The sequence below is a fragment of the Gymnoscopelus braueri genome (assembly GCF_963280865.1).
Source record: "Gymnoscopelus braueri genome assembly, chromosome: 10".
In the NCBI taxonomy this organism is placed as follows: domain Eukaryota; kingdom Metazoa; phylum Chordata; class Actinopteri; order Myctophiformes; family Myctophidae; genus Gymnoscopelus; species Gymnoscopelus braueri.
Window position 1 is genome coordinate 4,038,168 of NC_137611.1, and position 14,537 is coordinate 4,052,704.

General features: G+C 42.3%; 1 protein-coding gene across 1 annotated transcript in view; it reads right to left on the reverse strand.

Annotated features, from left to right (window-relative positions):
- pappa2 (pappalysin 2) overlaps positions 1-14,537 on the reverse strand; it is a gene marked incomplete at its 3' end in the record, with an annotated part of 201,019 nt that overhangs the window by 56,708 nt on the left and 129,774 nt on the right. Inside the window, exons 22-24 of the mRNA XM_080438933.1 lie at positions 11,952-12,048; positions 9,498-9,675; positions 1,492-1,705 (exon numbers count right to left, since the gene is read on the reverse strand). Coding sequence (XP_080295059.1) covers positions 1,492-1,705; positions 9,498-9,675; positions 11,952-12,048 — 489 coding nt within the window. The remainder of the gene's footprint in view (positions 1-1,491; positions 1,706-9,497; positions 9,676-11,951; positions 12,049-14,537) is intronic.

Below are 14,537 nucleotides of genomic sequence, written 5' to 3' on the forward strand. Positions count from 1 at the left end.
ATCTATTTTAGAAAAATCTTGAAAATGTGTGCAAACCTTTGAATATATATATATATATATATATATATATATTTTTTTAAAGCAAACATTTGTAACTCAAATCTTTGGGGGATTCTACAAATGTCTTCTAAATCCTAACAGTTTTCTGAAAAAACGTATGTTGCTATAATATCAGTGGTGCTCAAACCTGAGACCCCCATCTCAAAATATTCAGTTCCAGGGACCCCCCAGAAGCAAAGATTTGAGTTACAAATGTTTGCTTAAAATTTTAAAGTATATAGTTCAAAGATTTGCACACATTTTCACGATTTTTCAAAAATAGCCCAAAGTATAACATAATGGTTTAAGTGCTATCACAGATGTGTTCCCGGTCTTAATGGGTTAAAATGTACTCAGTGCACTATTTAAACCTGGGCCGAGGAGGTGCGGGGGGGCACGCCGTATATGATGTATCGTTACTGGGTTTGTGTAAAATTCCTGCGTAAATCAGAGATCCTAATTTGATTAAGGAGCGCTTAATGAGGCCGTTGTAAAATAAAAGGAAAACAGGGAAATTCCTCTGTAACGCTCAGGCAGAAAAAAACTTTGCCCTCATGTCTCCACAGGATGTGCTGTTAGCACGTTAGCACGTTAGCCCACAAGACAGGGATGTGAACACATTCTATGTATGTATTTATTTGTGTATTCCTTAATATAAGCGATAACACAAAGACACACAGTCCCTCGTTGGTCTGAAGACTATAATGTGTTTTGGCGGTGCCTTGATGGCGTCGTAATGGCTGATGTTCCACTTGGTTGCATGCTGAAAATAGCAGATCTACAAGCTCACAACGCGCCGCAGTGCGACACGTTGTGAGCTTGTAGATCTGCTATTTTCAGAGCGCAACACCCGAGCTCAACCAAGCATAACATGACTTGTCTTTTAGTTCTACTGGATCTCTTCTCCACTAGATCCCTCACTAACATTTTAGTCTAGTTTTTATTTGTTGATGAAATTGTCAATATATTTAGTCTTAGTTTTAGTCATCGTAGCTTAGTTTTGATTTAGTTTTGATTTAGTTTTGATTTAGTTTTGATTTAGTTTTCGTCAGTGAAAAAAGGTAGTCGACGAAATTCTTTCGTCATAGCTTTAGACCTGGGGTCTTCAACAAGGGGTCCAGGACCCCTCGGGGGTCCTCAGAGTTACTACAGGGGGTCCGCCAAATCTTTGTGTGATAGCAGATCTACAAGCTCACAAGACCTCGCGCTGCGAGGCGTTGTGAGCTTGTAGGTCGGCTATTTTTGGCAAAGAGGTGTAGAGGGAAAAAGAACAGTAAACGTCAACAAAAAAAGTTGAATCCATAAAACAATTTTATACATAGAGGGGGTCCCTGCTTCATCTCTCTCTCAGCTAAGGGGTCCCTGGGCTGAAAACGTTGAAGACCCCTGTTTTAGACGACAAAATCAACACTGCACCCGAGGACACAAAAGCAAAAAAAGGAAAACGCTCACTTCCGTGTCGTCTTGCCCAGGCTGCCCGTCACGTAGTAGCCCGGGTTGCATTTGTAGCGGCACACGGTGCCCACGTCGTGCCCCGTGTCGTGGCAGTCCGCCGACAGGGACTTGGCGTTGGCGATGACGGGCGCTTCGGGACATTCCACCTTACAGTAGGCCTCAGGGAACGACCACAGGCCGTCCTCCAGACACACCAGACGGTCACTGTCACCTGAAAGCACAATAACAACACAACACAGTAGCAGTATTTTTTTTGAATTTCTGTGTTAAATAAATGGCATATTACTGATATCCCACCTTTTCAACATGAATGGCAGGGAACAGAGTTAGAGACCTGAACACCAGTAGAGTAAAGTAACTAAGTACATTTACTTAAGTAGCCTACTGTACTTAAGTAAAACTAGTTGGTTACTAGTTACTTTGTAGATTTTGATTATCATTACAAAACATACACAACCCACTTCAGCCCTACATACATTTCGGCCATTTGAAAATAGCCGATCTACAAGCTCACAATCTGCTATTTTCAAAAGATTTGTATACATTTCAAAACGTGTGAAACGGGACATTCTGCATAATGAGTACTTTCTATTTGGTACTTTAAGTACATTTTGATACCAATACGTTTGTACATTTACTCAAGTCCATTTTGAAATCCGGACTTTTACTTGTTAACAGAGTATTTCTACATAGCAGTATTGATACTTTTACTTGTAAACAGAGTATTTCTACATAGCAGTATTGATACTTTTACTTGTAAACAGAGTATTTCTACATTGCAGTATTGATACTTTTACTTAAGCAAAATATAATGTTCCCACCACTGGTCTAAAGCTAGAAGAGCATATGGTCAACGTTAGGTAAAGCTAACACGTTCTGCCCCCACACGATGTGTGAACGACCATAACACTGAACGTTCTACGCATTTTAACAGCTCTATAAAATTTAATGAATCTTTAACATTGTATAGAATTTGTTTTATAAGCTATTATAAAACATACTGGTGTTTAAAACCCAATACAGCTGTAGTGGTGTGTATTTGTGTATTGGATAGATTATCATGGTCTTAGAACCTAAATGTGTTTTTTTTTCTGGGCTCAATGCAGTGGTGTAAAGTAACTAAGTGCATTTACTCAAGTACTGTACTTAAGTACAATGTTGTGGTACTTTTACCTTACTGGAGTATTTCCAATTGTCTATACTTTTACTTCTACTCCACTACATCTCAGAGGTAAATATTGTACTTTTACTCCACTACAATTATTTAAAACTTTAGTTACTCGTTACTGAGCAGATATAAATTATTACATTATAAAACATGCATTAACCACTATAGCCCTATTTTAAACCGATCTACAAGCTCACAACGCGTTGCACTGCGACGCGTTACGAGCTTGTAGATCTGCTATTTTCAAACATGTTAGTACTTTTACTTTTGGTACATTAAGTACATTTTGATACCAATACTTTTGTACTTTTACTGAAGTAAATGTTGAATTCCGGACTTTTACTTGTAACAGAGTACTTCTACATTGCAGTATTGATACTTTTACTTAAGTAAAACATTGGAGTACTTTTTCCACCACTGCTAAGAACCAGAGTGTTTTTTTTCTGTGCTGTGATGGCCTTCCAACATACTTCACCCAAAAACCAAAAAGCCACAGATAATATTATTTCTCTATAATCAGTGTTTATATCATAAATCGTTGTCTCGCTTGCTGACTGTGTAAATGGTCTTTTTGGGCATTTCACCCTGGGATTCCTGGACGGAAACGACCACAACAACAGACACTGTGGACATCAGGCTATTTTCAGACTTAATCAACACAAGCAACAGCGATCATCTTTTAGAACTCATGTAGCACGAACAGGAAAGAAGAGGAGCATGATTCTGACCTCTAGCCCAGTGGCGTACCCACCATAGAGGCAAGGCAGGCGGCCGCCTGCCCAACTCAAATTTAGCCTCCCCTAGAAAATAAAGTAAAAGACTGACTGAAAAACAAGCAGTGAAAAAATTCACACCGAATAGTGCCCGTCGAGCCATTAGCCCGCCTCCTCGTCCATTCACGCGGGCAGGCAGCCAATCACTACCGTATACAGTCAGTAGAGCGACCCTCGTCTATAGTGATGCAAATGTATGCCTTTGTTTGGGGTGCTGCCAGGAATGTGTGGGGGTCTGGGCCATCACCTGTACTCACCTGGCATAAAAGGGGCTCTGAGAGCAGCTTTAGCCATTCATTACCAAATATAATAATTTGTGCAGGACATCATGTTCGCCTTTTCTGTAATGCTGCTTTTTTTTTTTTTTTAAATACATTGGCCTACATTGAATATACTTGCATATTGTTTTTATTAACGTTTTTCAGTTTTGTAGTCAGTGTAGTGTTGTTGTTAACTTGTTTCCCCCGAGATTTTTCGTTTTCCCCCGAGTACCCCCCCCCCCCCGGGGGGGGAGGGGGCGAAAAAAAATCTCGGCTGCCTTAAATGTAATTCCTGGGCACGCCACTGCTCTAGCCTACTTATTACAGTAATAACTGTGTGTGTATGTGTGCGTGCGTGCGTGTGTGCGTGCGTGCGTGCGGAAAATGTGCCAGTAGTAAATGGTGCATTCATATAAATGGTAAATGGTGCATTTATATAGCGCTTTTATCCAAAGCGCTTTACATAGATTGTGCATTACATTCACACACACATTCATACACACATTCACACACACATTCACACACAACGATGGAGGAGGAAACCATGCAAGGCACCAACCTGCTCATCGGGAGCAATTAGGGGTTCAGCGTCTTGCTCGAGGACACTTTGACACTAACTCTGGGGGAGCCCGGGATCGAACTGGGAACCTTGCGGTTCTCCATCCGGCCGCTCTTACCGGCCGCTCTACCCCAGAGCCACTGCCAATACAGTATTTTGTATTATGCTGTCATGAAGACAAATAATGGGTTTCTTTTAGGGCCATGACACCGTTCTGTTAACGTGCTTACAGCATGATTTACGCTTCGTCTCTCAACAAAAATGACGTGTTTTCAACTATTTAATCTACAGTATTAAGGCGGTTACACACCGGCGAATATGCGAATATACGCAAAATTCAGACTCGTTCCGAATAATTAAAAGACGCTTTTTTCGCTCCGCGAAACTGGTGTGGAAGCTTGCATTGACTTTATAAGGTTTAAAAAGAAAACGTATTATTCGCACGAAAGAAATCGCCCCGGTGTGTAAGGACCTTTAGACTTTAAGGATTATAAATGATTGGGTAACACTAGCATTGGACAATGTGTAGGAAAGGCCACAAGCATAATGATTAAACCAGTCGCTGTAACCTAACCTCAAATAGCCGATCTACAAGCTCAAAACATGTCTCATCATCGCAACACGTTGTGAGTTTGTGGATCTGATCTTTTCAAACTAATCTTGAAAAGAGCTAAACATTTTGAATATTTTTTCTAAACGTTTTAACAACACAAATCTGGTCCATGGCACAAATAGTCCGTGGACAAATGCATATTAATTTAGAGGTCCTTGACATTAAAAAGGAAACAAGCCCAAATAACTAACTATACACTTTACAAACAAGGCCAAAAAAAAACCAACCCGCAATTATTAAATGCAACTTTTCAGAAAAAAACAAGCCCAAAGCCCAAACACTGCCTCGCTCTAACCCCTGCAGATGTACCAATTATATCGTATTAACATACTCTATCATGGAATATTTATCAAAATAACATTGTATTCATTAACCCAATAAGACCTGGAACGCATCTGTGTCACTTTAGGCTGCGCTAGCCTTCCTGCTTTCGTGCCTAGAGGGGCGGGGTTTAAAATCAGCGCGGAGAGTATGCGCCTGATCCCATTGGTTCACCGATCTGTCCGTCAGCCCCCGCCCCCGTCAACACAACATTACGAGCGACGCCCACTGCACTCTGGTTGGTTGGGGGAAATGAAACACTTTCTATACCGGGTACACCGACGCGCTGGTCCAGGCTTTTATTTTTTTGCAAAACTAAACAATAAAAGCCTGGAGATCGAGGCTAGTGTCACTTTAGATTTCCTTGGCTATTCAAAAATAGCAGATATACAAGCTCATAGCGCGGCACCGAGTGCCGCGCTATGAGCTTGTATATCTGCTATTTTTGAAAAATCTTGAAAACATTTTTTTTTAGATTTTGTTTCAAAAAACTGTCAGGCTTTAGAAAACATTTTTAAGAATGGCCTCAGGTCTTAATGGGTTAAAATGAGTCCCATATTGCAGCATTAAAACGAAATCATAAAATTTCATACTTCATGTTAAGACATTCTCGCTCATATAAAGCTCACTGCCTGCAGCACAGGAACTATAGAGTATATAGTACCTCCCCCTGAGCTCACATGATGTCTGAAACAACCAAGGCCTCAGTGGTCAGCGAGTCCACATACATTAATGCTTGTTCACACCTCTAATGACTGACTGCCCCCCCCCCGCCTCAGGAATGAATGGAGAAATAATAAACAAAACAACTTATACAGCTTATTCATATTATCCATGCAGCTCGGGTTTGACCCTATTTGACTGCATAATGTATAGAGAGAGAGAGAGAGAGAGAGAGAGAGAGAGAGAGAGAGAGAGAGAGAGAGAGAGAGAGAGGGATTCAAGTATAATAGACTGCACACGGAAACTTAACTGCGGTTGAGTATTTCTCCCCTTTTTTAGCGTTGATTAGTCATCTTTACAACGAGGTAAAGCTTTTAAGGATCGGGTATTTGTGGAATGAGCAACACAGCTAAATGTGTGGGTAGCACCCCCAAATAATTTGCCAAAATCCCTTCCACTTGCCCTATAGACCCCTTAACAGACGACGGCACACTGATAAGAACCAGTATGCGCTCAATGAAACCCATTCTGTCAGGTCTCGCTAGGACGCGCCTCACCAGCCAACACACAAGAGGGGGTTGGGGTTAGAGGTTAGAGGGGGTTGGGGTGTGCTGAAACCAGCGCACCCCAAAACAACAGGTTGACAATTGATTGTGTGAAACAAACACCTGTGCGTCCAGTCTCAATGTTGGTAAACAAATAATTGGTCTATTGCAGGGGCCTTATCCTGAAGGGACAAACGTGGCATCTTTCCATTGGGGCACTAGTGTTACTGCTTGGAGCATCAACACAAACTCAACAAAGTTGCAGAACCCATGTTCAGGTATCAGGTATCTGGCAGGTGGCTGAAAACTAGAGCGATTACCAAAAGAAGCATATTTGGGCATTTTGGCAAATTTTTGGGGGGTGCTACCCCGATCCTAGACTGGAGGAGCCAGCCCTATCCAAGGTCTTGAAGGGCGGATCCAAAGCCTTGCGCTCGGTACCAGCGCCGCTTCCTATTGCTTCATCAATCTATGTCCCCGCCTCCCCTCCCCTCACCCCCCCCGGCCTGTGCACGGAACACGCTGACGTCACCAAGTTTAGAGCAACGCCCCTCTGCACTCTGATTGGTTAGGAGATAACAAGGTTCACTCCCACTCCTAAACCACCATTCTGCAAGGTTCCCCCAGGCTTTTTTTCATTTGAAACCAAAAAAAAGGCATGGGTTTCCGAGGCTACCCCGATCCTTACAAGCTGTACCTCGTTGTAAAGGTGTCTAATGCACGATAAAAATGATATACAACACAATACCAATTGGTATTAGTAAAGGGGAGAAATAATCGACCAAAGTTAAGTTTCCGAACTTGTTGTGGGCAGTTCATAATGGTGTGGTTTAAAGTCTTTACTGTGCAGTTAATGTAACCCCATGCAGTGAAGTTTGGCTCAAGGTGTTCGGTACTCAATGACAGAGCTCTCTTTGCCCAGCTGAATCAACACAGTCTCACTCCCAAGAAGGCACATAGTGCCTTCCTGGGGTTCTGAACAAAAGGCAATATGTGCCTTCTTGGGTTGTTGGCTAAATTCATTCATTCTTATTCATTTCTCTCCTTCTCCTTCCCTCCGGCCACCTCCTTCTCTCCGGCCACCTCCTTCTCTCATTCCCTCATAAACTTTCTCTCCATCACTTTATCTCTCTGTAGCAAAACTAGCCGGCGGAGCTAATGCCGCTAACCCAGGCTAACACACACACACACACACACACACGTGCGCGCGCATGCTGGCAGATGATAAGACAGAGATAAATAAATGTTAAGTACAGTGTATTTATACATTAGAAACAGCCTGTTCCACTGGCGGCCAACTCAGCCGGGCTTCCTCGTAAATCTACGCTAGCACTTAAATGTGAAGGCATCAAATATATGAGGATGTTCTATGTTTACCATCTCTTCCAAGGTAAGGAGACACTTTTCAGGCTGCATAGTGTGGCAAAATAGAAGGCTGGGACGAAAATAAATAGAACACACATCAACTGAAATTGAAATATTTGAACTATTACTAACCCTTTAAGACCGGGAACGCATCTGTGTCAGTTTTAGATTTCTTGGGGCTATTTTTGAAAAAACAATCGTGAAATTGTTTGCAAGTCTTTGAATATATTGACATTTCTAAGTCAAATCTTTGCCTCTGGCAATATATATATATATATATATATATATATATATATATATATATATATATATATATATATATATAAAATATATTAAAAAAAAATATATATATATATTCAAAGATTTGCACAAGTTTTCATGATTAAAAAAAACAATTGCAGATCTACGAGCTTTCAGATCTGCTATTTTTGAATAGCCGGTTGAATGTTCCCGGTCTTGAAGGGTTAACTAGCCATGGAATGCATATGAACTGGCACAGGTTCAGCCAGGTATGAGAGACCAGACATCCTCTCTCTCTCTCTCTCTGCCGGAGGTTCAACGAGTCTGTCTGAATATCAGAGAAACTCACTGACACCCGCCGATGATCAAAAAAGCAATTCAATTGATTTGTTTATTTTAGTTTTTGCCAGACCCATAAAGAGAGAGTTATGCCACGCTTTGATCTCGCCGCAAAGCGGGGCAGCTATGGGCTGATCTCATTGAGATCGAGAACAAGCATTTCCGTATTCCATTCTTACAGTCGCTAGCTAGTGTCGTCACTGTCTCTTTTTTTTTAAATATCGAAAATGTTTGGAAAACATTGAATCATTTAGATTTTAGTAAATTCTTTACTTAATCGTGTTAATTTGTTTGGGGACAAATGCAAAGGAAACAAAACACAGACACACACACACGCACACGCACACGCACACGCACACGCGCGCGGAAACGGAAGCTAGTGGCCAACCAGTGTGAAACTGGGCCTGGAATCCATTGTCTCTTTCCGAAGAGGAACACACGTACTGGCCAAACCGTCAGACTTGATGATAGAACGCTGTAGGTATTCCAACAAGAACAGAACAGAACACAACGATAGAGAACTTGGCGAGACTGCAGTAGAACACAGAACATATAAAAGATAACAAGCAATAAGAGAAAACAGAACCGAAGAGGAAAGCACGGATTACCTTCAGTGGTGTAAAGTAACGAAGTACATTTACTCAAGTACTATATTGAGGTCCAATGTTTAATACTTTTACTTCTACTCCATTACATCTCAGAGGAAAATATTGTACTTTTACTCCACTACAATTATTTGAAAACTTTAGTTACTAGTTACTTTGCAGATATACATTATTATATTATAAAACATACATTAACCACTTTAGCCCTAATTTTTTATATATAGGCTATTTGAAAATAGCCGATCTACAAGCTCACAACGCGTTGTGAGCTTGTATACGTGCTATTTTCAGTACTTTTTTTTTGTACTTTTACTTGTGGTACTTTAAGTATATTTTGATGCCAATACTTTTGTACTTTTACTCAAGTAACATTTTGAACGCGAGCCTTTTACTTGTAACAGAGTACTTCTACATTGCAGTATTGATACTTTTACTTAAGTAATCAATGCAAGTATTGTCCACCACTGCTACCACACACACACACACACACACACACACACACACACACACACACACACACACACACACACACAGGCACACGCACACTACTACCTTGCAGGATGGCCGGGGATCCACAGGTGAAGGAGCACTGCTTGCCGAAGGTGGTTCCCCACGGGCAGCTGAAGATGGCGTGGTAGACGTGGGACTGGTCGGGCATGCCACAGTCCACCGGCTGACAGGTCACCACACGGTCCCACGAACCCTGGACACACTCCAGCTCCGTCTCTCTCTGGACGGGGGAGAGAGAGAGAGAGAGAGAGAGGGGGGGAGGAGAGAGAGAGAGAGAGAGAGAGAGAGAGGGAGATAGAGAGAAATACATACATTGTGAGTGAGTGAGAATGAAACCTATTTAACCCATTAACCCGGGAAAGCATCTCTGTGTCATTTTAGATTTTTGCGTTGGCTGTTCAAAAATAGCAGATATACAAGCTTGCAACGCGCTTGTATATCTGCTATTTTTGGGAACTGCTGATTTAGAAGCCATTTTTAAGAATAGGCCTCAGGTCTTAAAGAGATATTTAACCCCCAAAATGACGATTTTTTTTCTACATATTATTCATCCCATGGAGACTTGAATTCATGGATTTTTTCTTCTTTTTTGTCGCATCTCTGAGCCAATAATTTGATGACCGGCAGCGGTTCCGGTAGGCGACACAAAGAGTCTCCTTTGTGTCTCCTACCGGTCCGGAACCGCTGCCTACCGGTCCGCTGGTCATCAAATTATTGGCTTAGGACAAAAACAAAATAACATCCATGAGGTGACTAATCGATAGGAAAAAATAGTTTTTTTGGGGTGAACTATCCCTTTATCCATAATTTAGACCTGAGGCCAATTCTAAAAACGCTTTCTAAATCCTGACCATAGTTTTCTGAAAAAATGACAACAAATGTACGTTGCTATATACTGTACATAGCAACAACAGCCCCAAAAGGGGTTCCCGTCCTGAAAGGTATAGTTACAAAAAGGGGTTCCCGCCCAAAATGGGTTAATGGGTTAAAGTCGGGGGAAATAAAACATGTGTTCAAGCAAACCAATCTGTTTGATGAACCACGTTCAACCTGGGATCCTTACTTTGCGCATGGAACTATATGTGGGGGAAAAAAGCAGCATATTTTCGCTGCACAACACAATAACCAACACTTAATCAGGCTTAAAGGAGAGATCCGGACATTTTAAGTGCTATCTTTGATGTGTCGCTTATCACTCACCATCCTTGAAAGGCACGTTGAGTTATTTCAGAGAGTCCCGTTTCTCTCCCTGGCAACAACGAGTTGCCAGGTTCTGGGAGAGAAACAAGCAACCAGCGTTAGCTCGTTCGGCATTAGCATTAGCCTCTCAGGAACTTTCAGTGCATGTTTGAGTATCATGAGACTCTACAATGAGTAGTAGTAGAGAAAAAAATAACTTTGCATCGGTTATAATAGACGAATTTCCCTTAGGCACGCGCTCCCATTATGCCAACGGAGGGGGTCGAAAAAATTACGACACGGGACTCTCTGAAATAACTCAACGTCCCTTTCAAGGATGGTGAGTGATAAGCGACACATCAAAGATAACACTTAAAATGTCCGGATCTCTCCTTTAACTGGTTAAAGAAGCTGTGCAGGCCTGCTGATAACGTGTGACAAATGGTTCTCCGTTACCTTGCATTGTTTTCTTCTGTTGATTAATCTTGCACTACTTTTCAAACAGAATTATGCATTGTATAATAAAGCGATGTTAAACTGTGGTCAATCTGGGAACCCATCGCCAAATGAAAAGGAAAAACAGCGCCCTCTGCTGTTTTTGACTATCTCACTTGGCTCTGGGAGGAAGTCGACGTAGCACACGTGCGCAAGGAAACCGGGGTTTTGGTCTGCCTTCAGCCTTTCACTTCCGGTGGTGCGACTATGTTTTCATTCCCACTAACAATATTTCTCCACGGAACACTAACACCATTTCTCCCAGAGAACATGGATCGTTTTGGTTATAAGCCCACTTGTTTCTATGATGAAAGAGCAAGTTAAAATGTGGATATCTTTCCGTTGGTTTTGTCTGCTCCGAGGACGCTATTGTTAAATGAGTTTTGGTTTGTTTCTAGTGGGGAAGGATCGACGGACACGTGAATCCCGCCCACTACATTTGATTGGGTAAAGCGCGGCCTGCTTCCTGATCTGAAGGCACGCCCACTTGTAGGCCAGTGCGATATGACGAACCCCCCCCCCGACAGATTCAAACGCAGAGCAGAATCTGTTCTTGAGAGATTAAACTGTGGTAAATGCTTGGGTTGTATAGCTGCCTGCATGGCTATGATATGAGTCCAAATATTCAACCCTTGTTCAGCACATAAACACAAGGATTCTACCAATACAAAAACAGTCGTAGCACATTCGCCTGTGCAGGTGTAAAAACAGTGGGTGAACTTCTTTGTGTTACGGGGCTGATTTTGTCCATGTCGCCTAGGCCCAGCCCTAGTAGTGCTCCCTCAGTGTACTGTAGGCTACTGGGTACGGTGGAGGTATTACCTGGTAGGGTGGATGTCCCCGGCTGTTCAGGACGGTCAGGCTGAAGCCACGGTGACACTGGACAGAGCAACGAGAGGCCAGTCCTCCACCCTTACACCTACAGACACATGCATGGTTTACTGTCTGCACACAGTCTATTGACCTGGAATCCATCCCTCCCTCCCTCCATCCCTCCATACATACATACATACATACATACATCCCTCCACCCATCCATCCATCCATCCATCCCTCCATACATCCCTCCATCCATCCATCCCTCCCTCCCTCCATCCATCCATCCCTCCATACATCCATCCCTCCATCCCTCATCCATCCATCCCTCCATCCCTCCATACATCCCTCCATCCCTCCATCCATCCATCCATCCCTCCATCCCTCCATCCATCCATCCATACATACATACATCCATCCATCCTCCATCCATCCATCCATCCATCCCTCCATCCCTCCATCCATCCCTCCCTCCCTCCATCCCTCCCTCCCTCCCTCCATCCCTCCATCCCTCCATCCATCCATCCCTCCATCCATCCATCCATCCATCCATCCCTCCATCCATCCCTCCATCCATCCATCCATACATCCATCCCTCCATCCATCCCTCCATCCCTCCATCCATCCCTCCCTCCATCCATCCATCCCTCCCTCCATCCCCCCATCCCTCCATCCCTCCATCCATCCATACATCCCTCCATACATCCCTCCATCCATCCATACATACATACATCCCTCCATACATACATCCATCCATCCATCCATCCATCCATCCATCCATCCATCCCTCCCTCCCTCCATACATACATACATACATACATACATACATACATACATACATACAGTCGGTGCCTATTGACTTTGTCGTTTCTCATGTTGACATCACACTCCTCATTTGCCTCACTCACTCGTGCAGTAAATCTAGTTCCAAATACTACCACGAGGTGGCGCTTTGGAGTCACTTTTTTTTGTTTCAGACAGACAGACAGACAGACAGACAGACAGACAGACAGACAGACAGACAGACAGACAGACAGACAGACAGACGAGATGTGAGTCCTGACCTGGGAGTCATAAAAAAATAGCAGATCTACAAGCTCACAATGCCTGGCGTGTGTGTGTGATTATAATTATAATTATAATTAATATAATATACTATTATATACTACTATACACGTCGTGTAGGCCTACTTGTAGATTGGCTATTTTTTTTTTGTTCTCGCATCATTTGCTGTGTAGTATTTAGCTTACTTCTTTCTATTGTTTTAAAAATGCTCCGTTAGCGTAGTGGTGAAGGCTGACGACTATTGAATCTACGATCCGCGTTCGAATCTCACTCCATGAACAAATATAATTGCTATTTTTGAATTTATATCGTAAAATCAATGTTAATGTAATTCTGAGAGTGTACAAATGGATCGCGGTTTTAGCCGTGGTTGCCGCAGTTAACCGCAGTTTGGGTGGATTTGGGTCAATCAAATATAATTATTAATTAATATCGGATAAACCGATGCGATCACAAAATGCATTGATTTAGCCTATGGAATGTCGGTGGGTCTTTTTTCTTTTTTTTTAACCAGTGCTGCTGCGCTGAAGAGGCAGGCATACCATTGTATTTTACTCTGTCTGGCTGTCTGTCTGTAGCGTTTGTTTTCATTCTTATAAGACCGCATGGCTCATTTATATGCACGTGAAAGTAACTAAGCGGAAAGTAACTAAGTACATTTACTCCATGTCCACTTGCGGGTTAAGCGAGAGGTGGAGCTATAGCGTCATCGGTTCAGGAAAGATGCGTATTTGGTTGTACACACGCAGACGCAAGGGTGGCGTTTTCAGTCCGGAATTCAAATCATGATGCAACACTTTGTGAGCTTGTAGATCGGCTATTTTCACTACTTTTATGGGACACTGTTGTAGCCTACAACAAAGTAGAATTCATTTGTGAAGAAAGAAAATCCCATTAACAGTTGAAAATAGCCTAAACCATTTCTGCCCATCCCTCTAACTTCATGTAGGCCAATTGGTGCATTAAAAATATCAAAATTGGCCGCTCTGAATTTGTATCTGAACAAATACTTTGATAGAAGAGATACAGAGGTACTGTAGGGGGGGAGGGGGAACCTGATAGCAGAGTTCCTCACTTGGCTTATTTGGAATAGGCTGCATATCATTAACATAACCGGTTTGACAAGAGACTGGGCCAGTGTTGTATAGTGCTAATTTCGGAAGTGGGGGAGCACGGTTCTTGAGCCAGGCCGCGCTGCGCTAAAACTGTCTGTGCCTGTGGTGGCCTACTGAAAGCTATAATAACATAGTAGTAATGACAAGGGTGCAATTATATTCAATGATATTTAATTGTTTTGTGGAAAACGCATGGCTCATCATGCTTAATTAAAGAGAGACTCACTTGCCTTTTTCTTAGTGCTTTTCATTGTTTGGACAGAAGACATTATAAACATTTAGCCAATATTCGATCATCATTAAATAACAGACAGTGAACTGGTAAACTGGTGACAGCATGTCATGGATAGCACATTCATTCTTAAACAATATTGAGGAAGAAATAAGAATAGAAATAAAATAAAACAAACC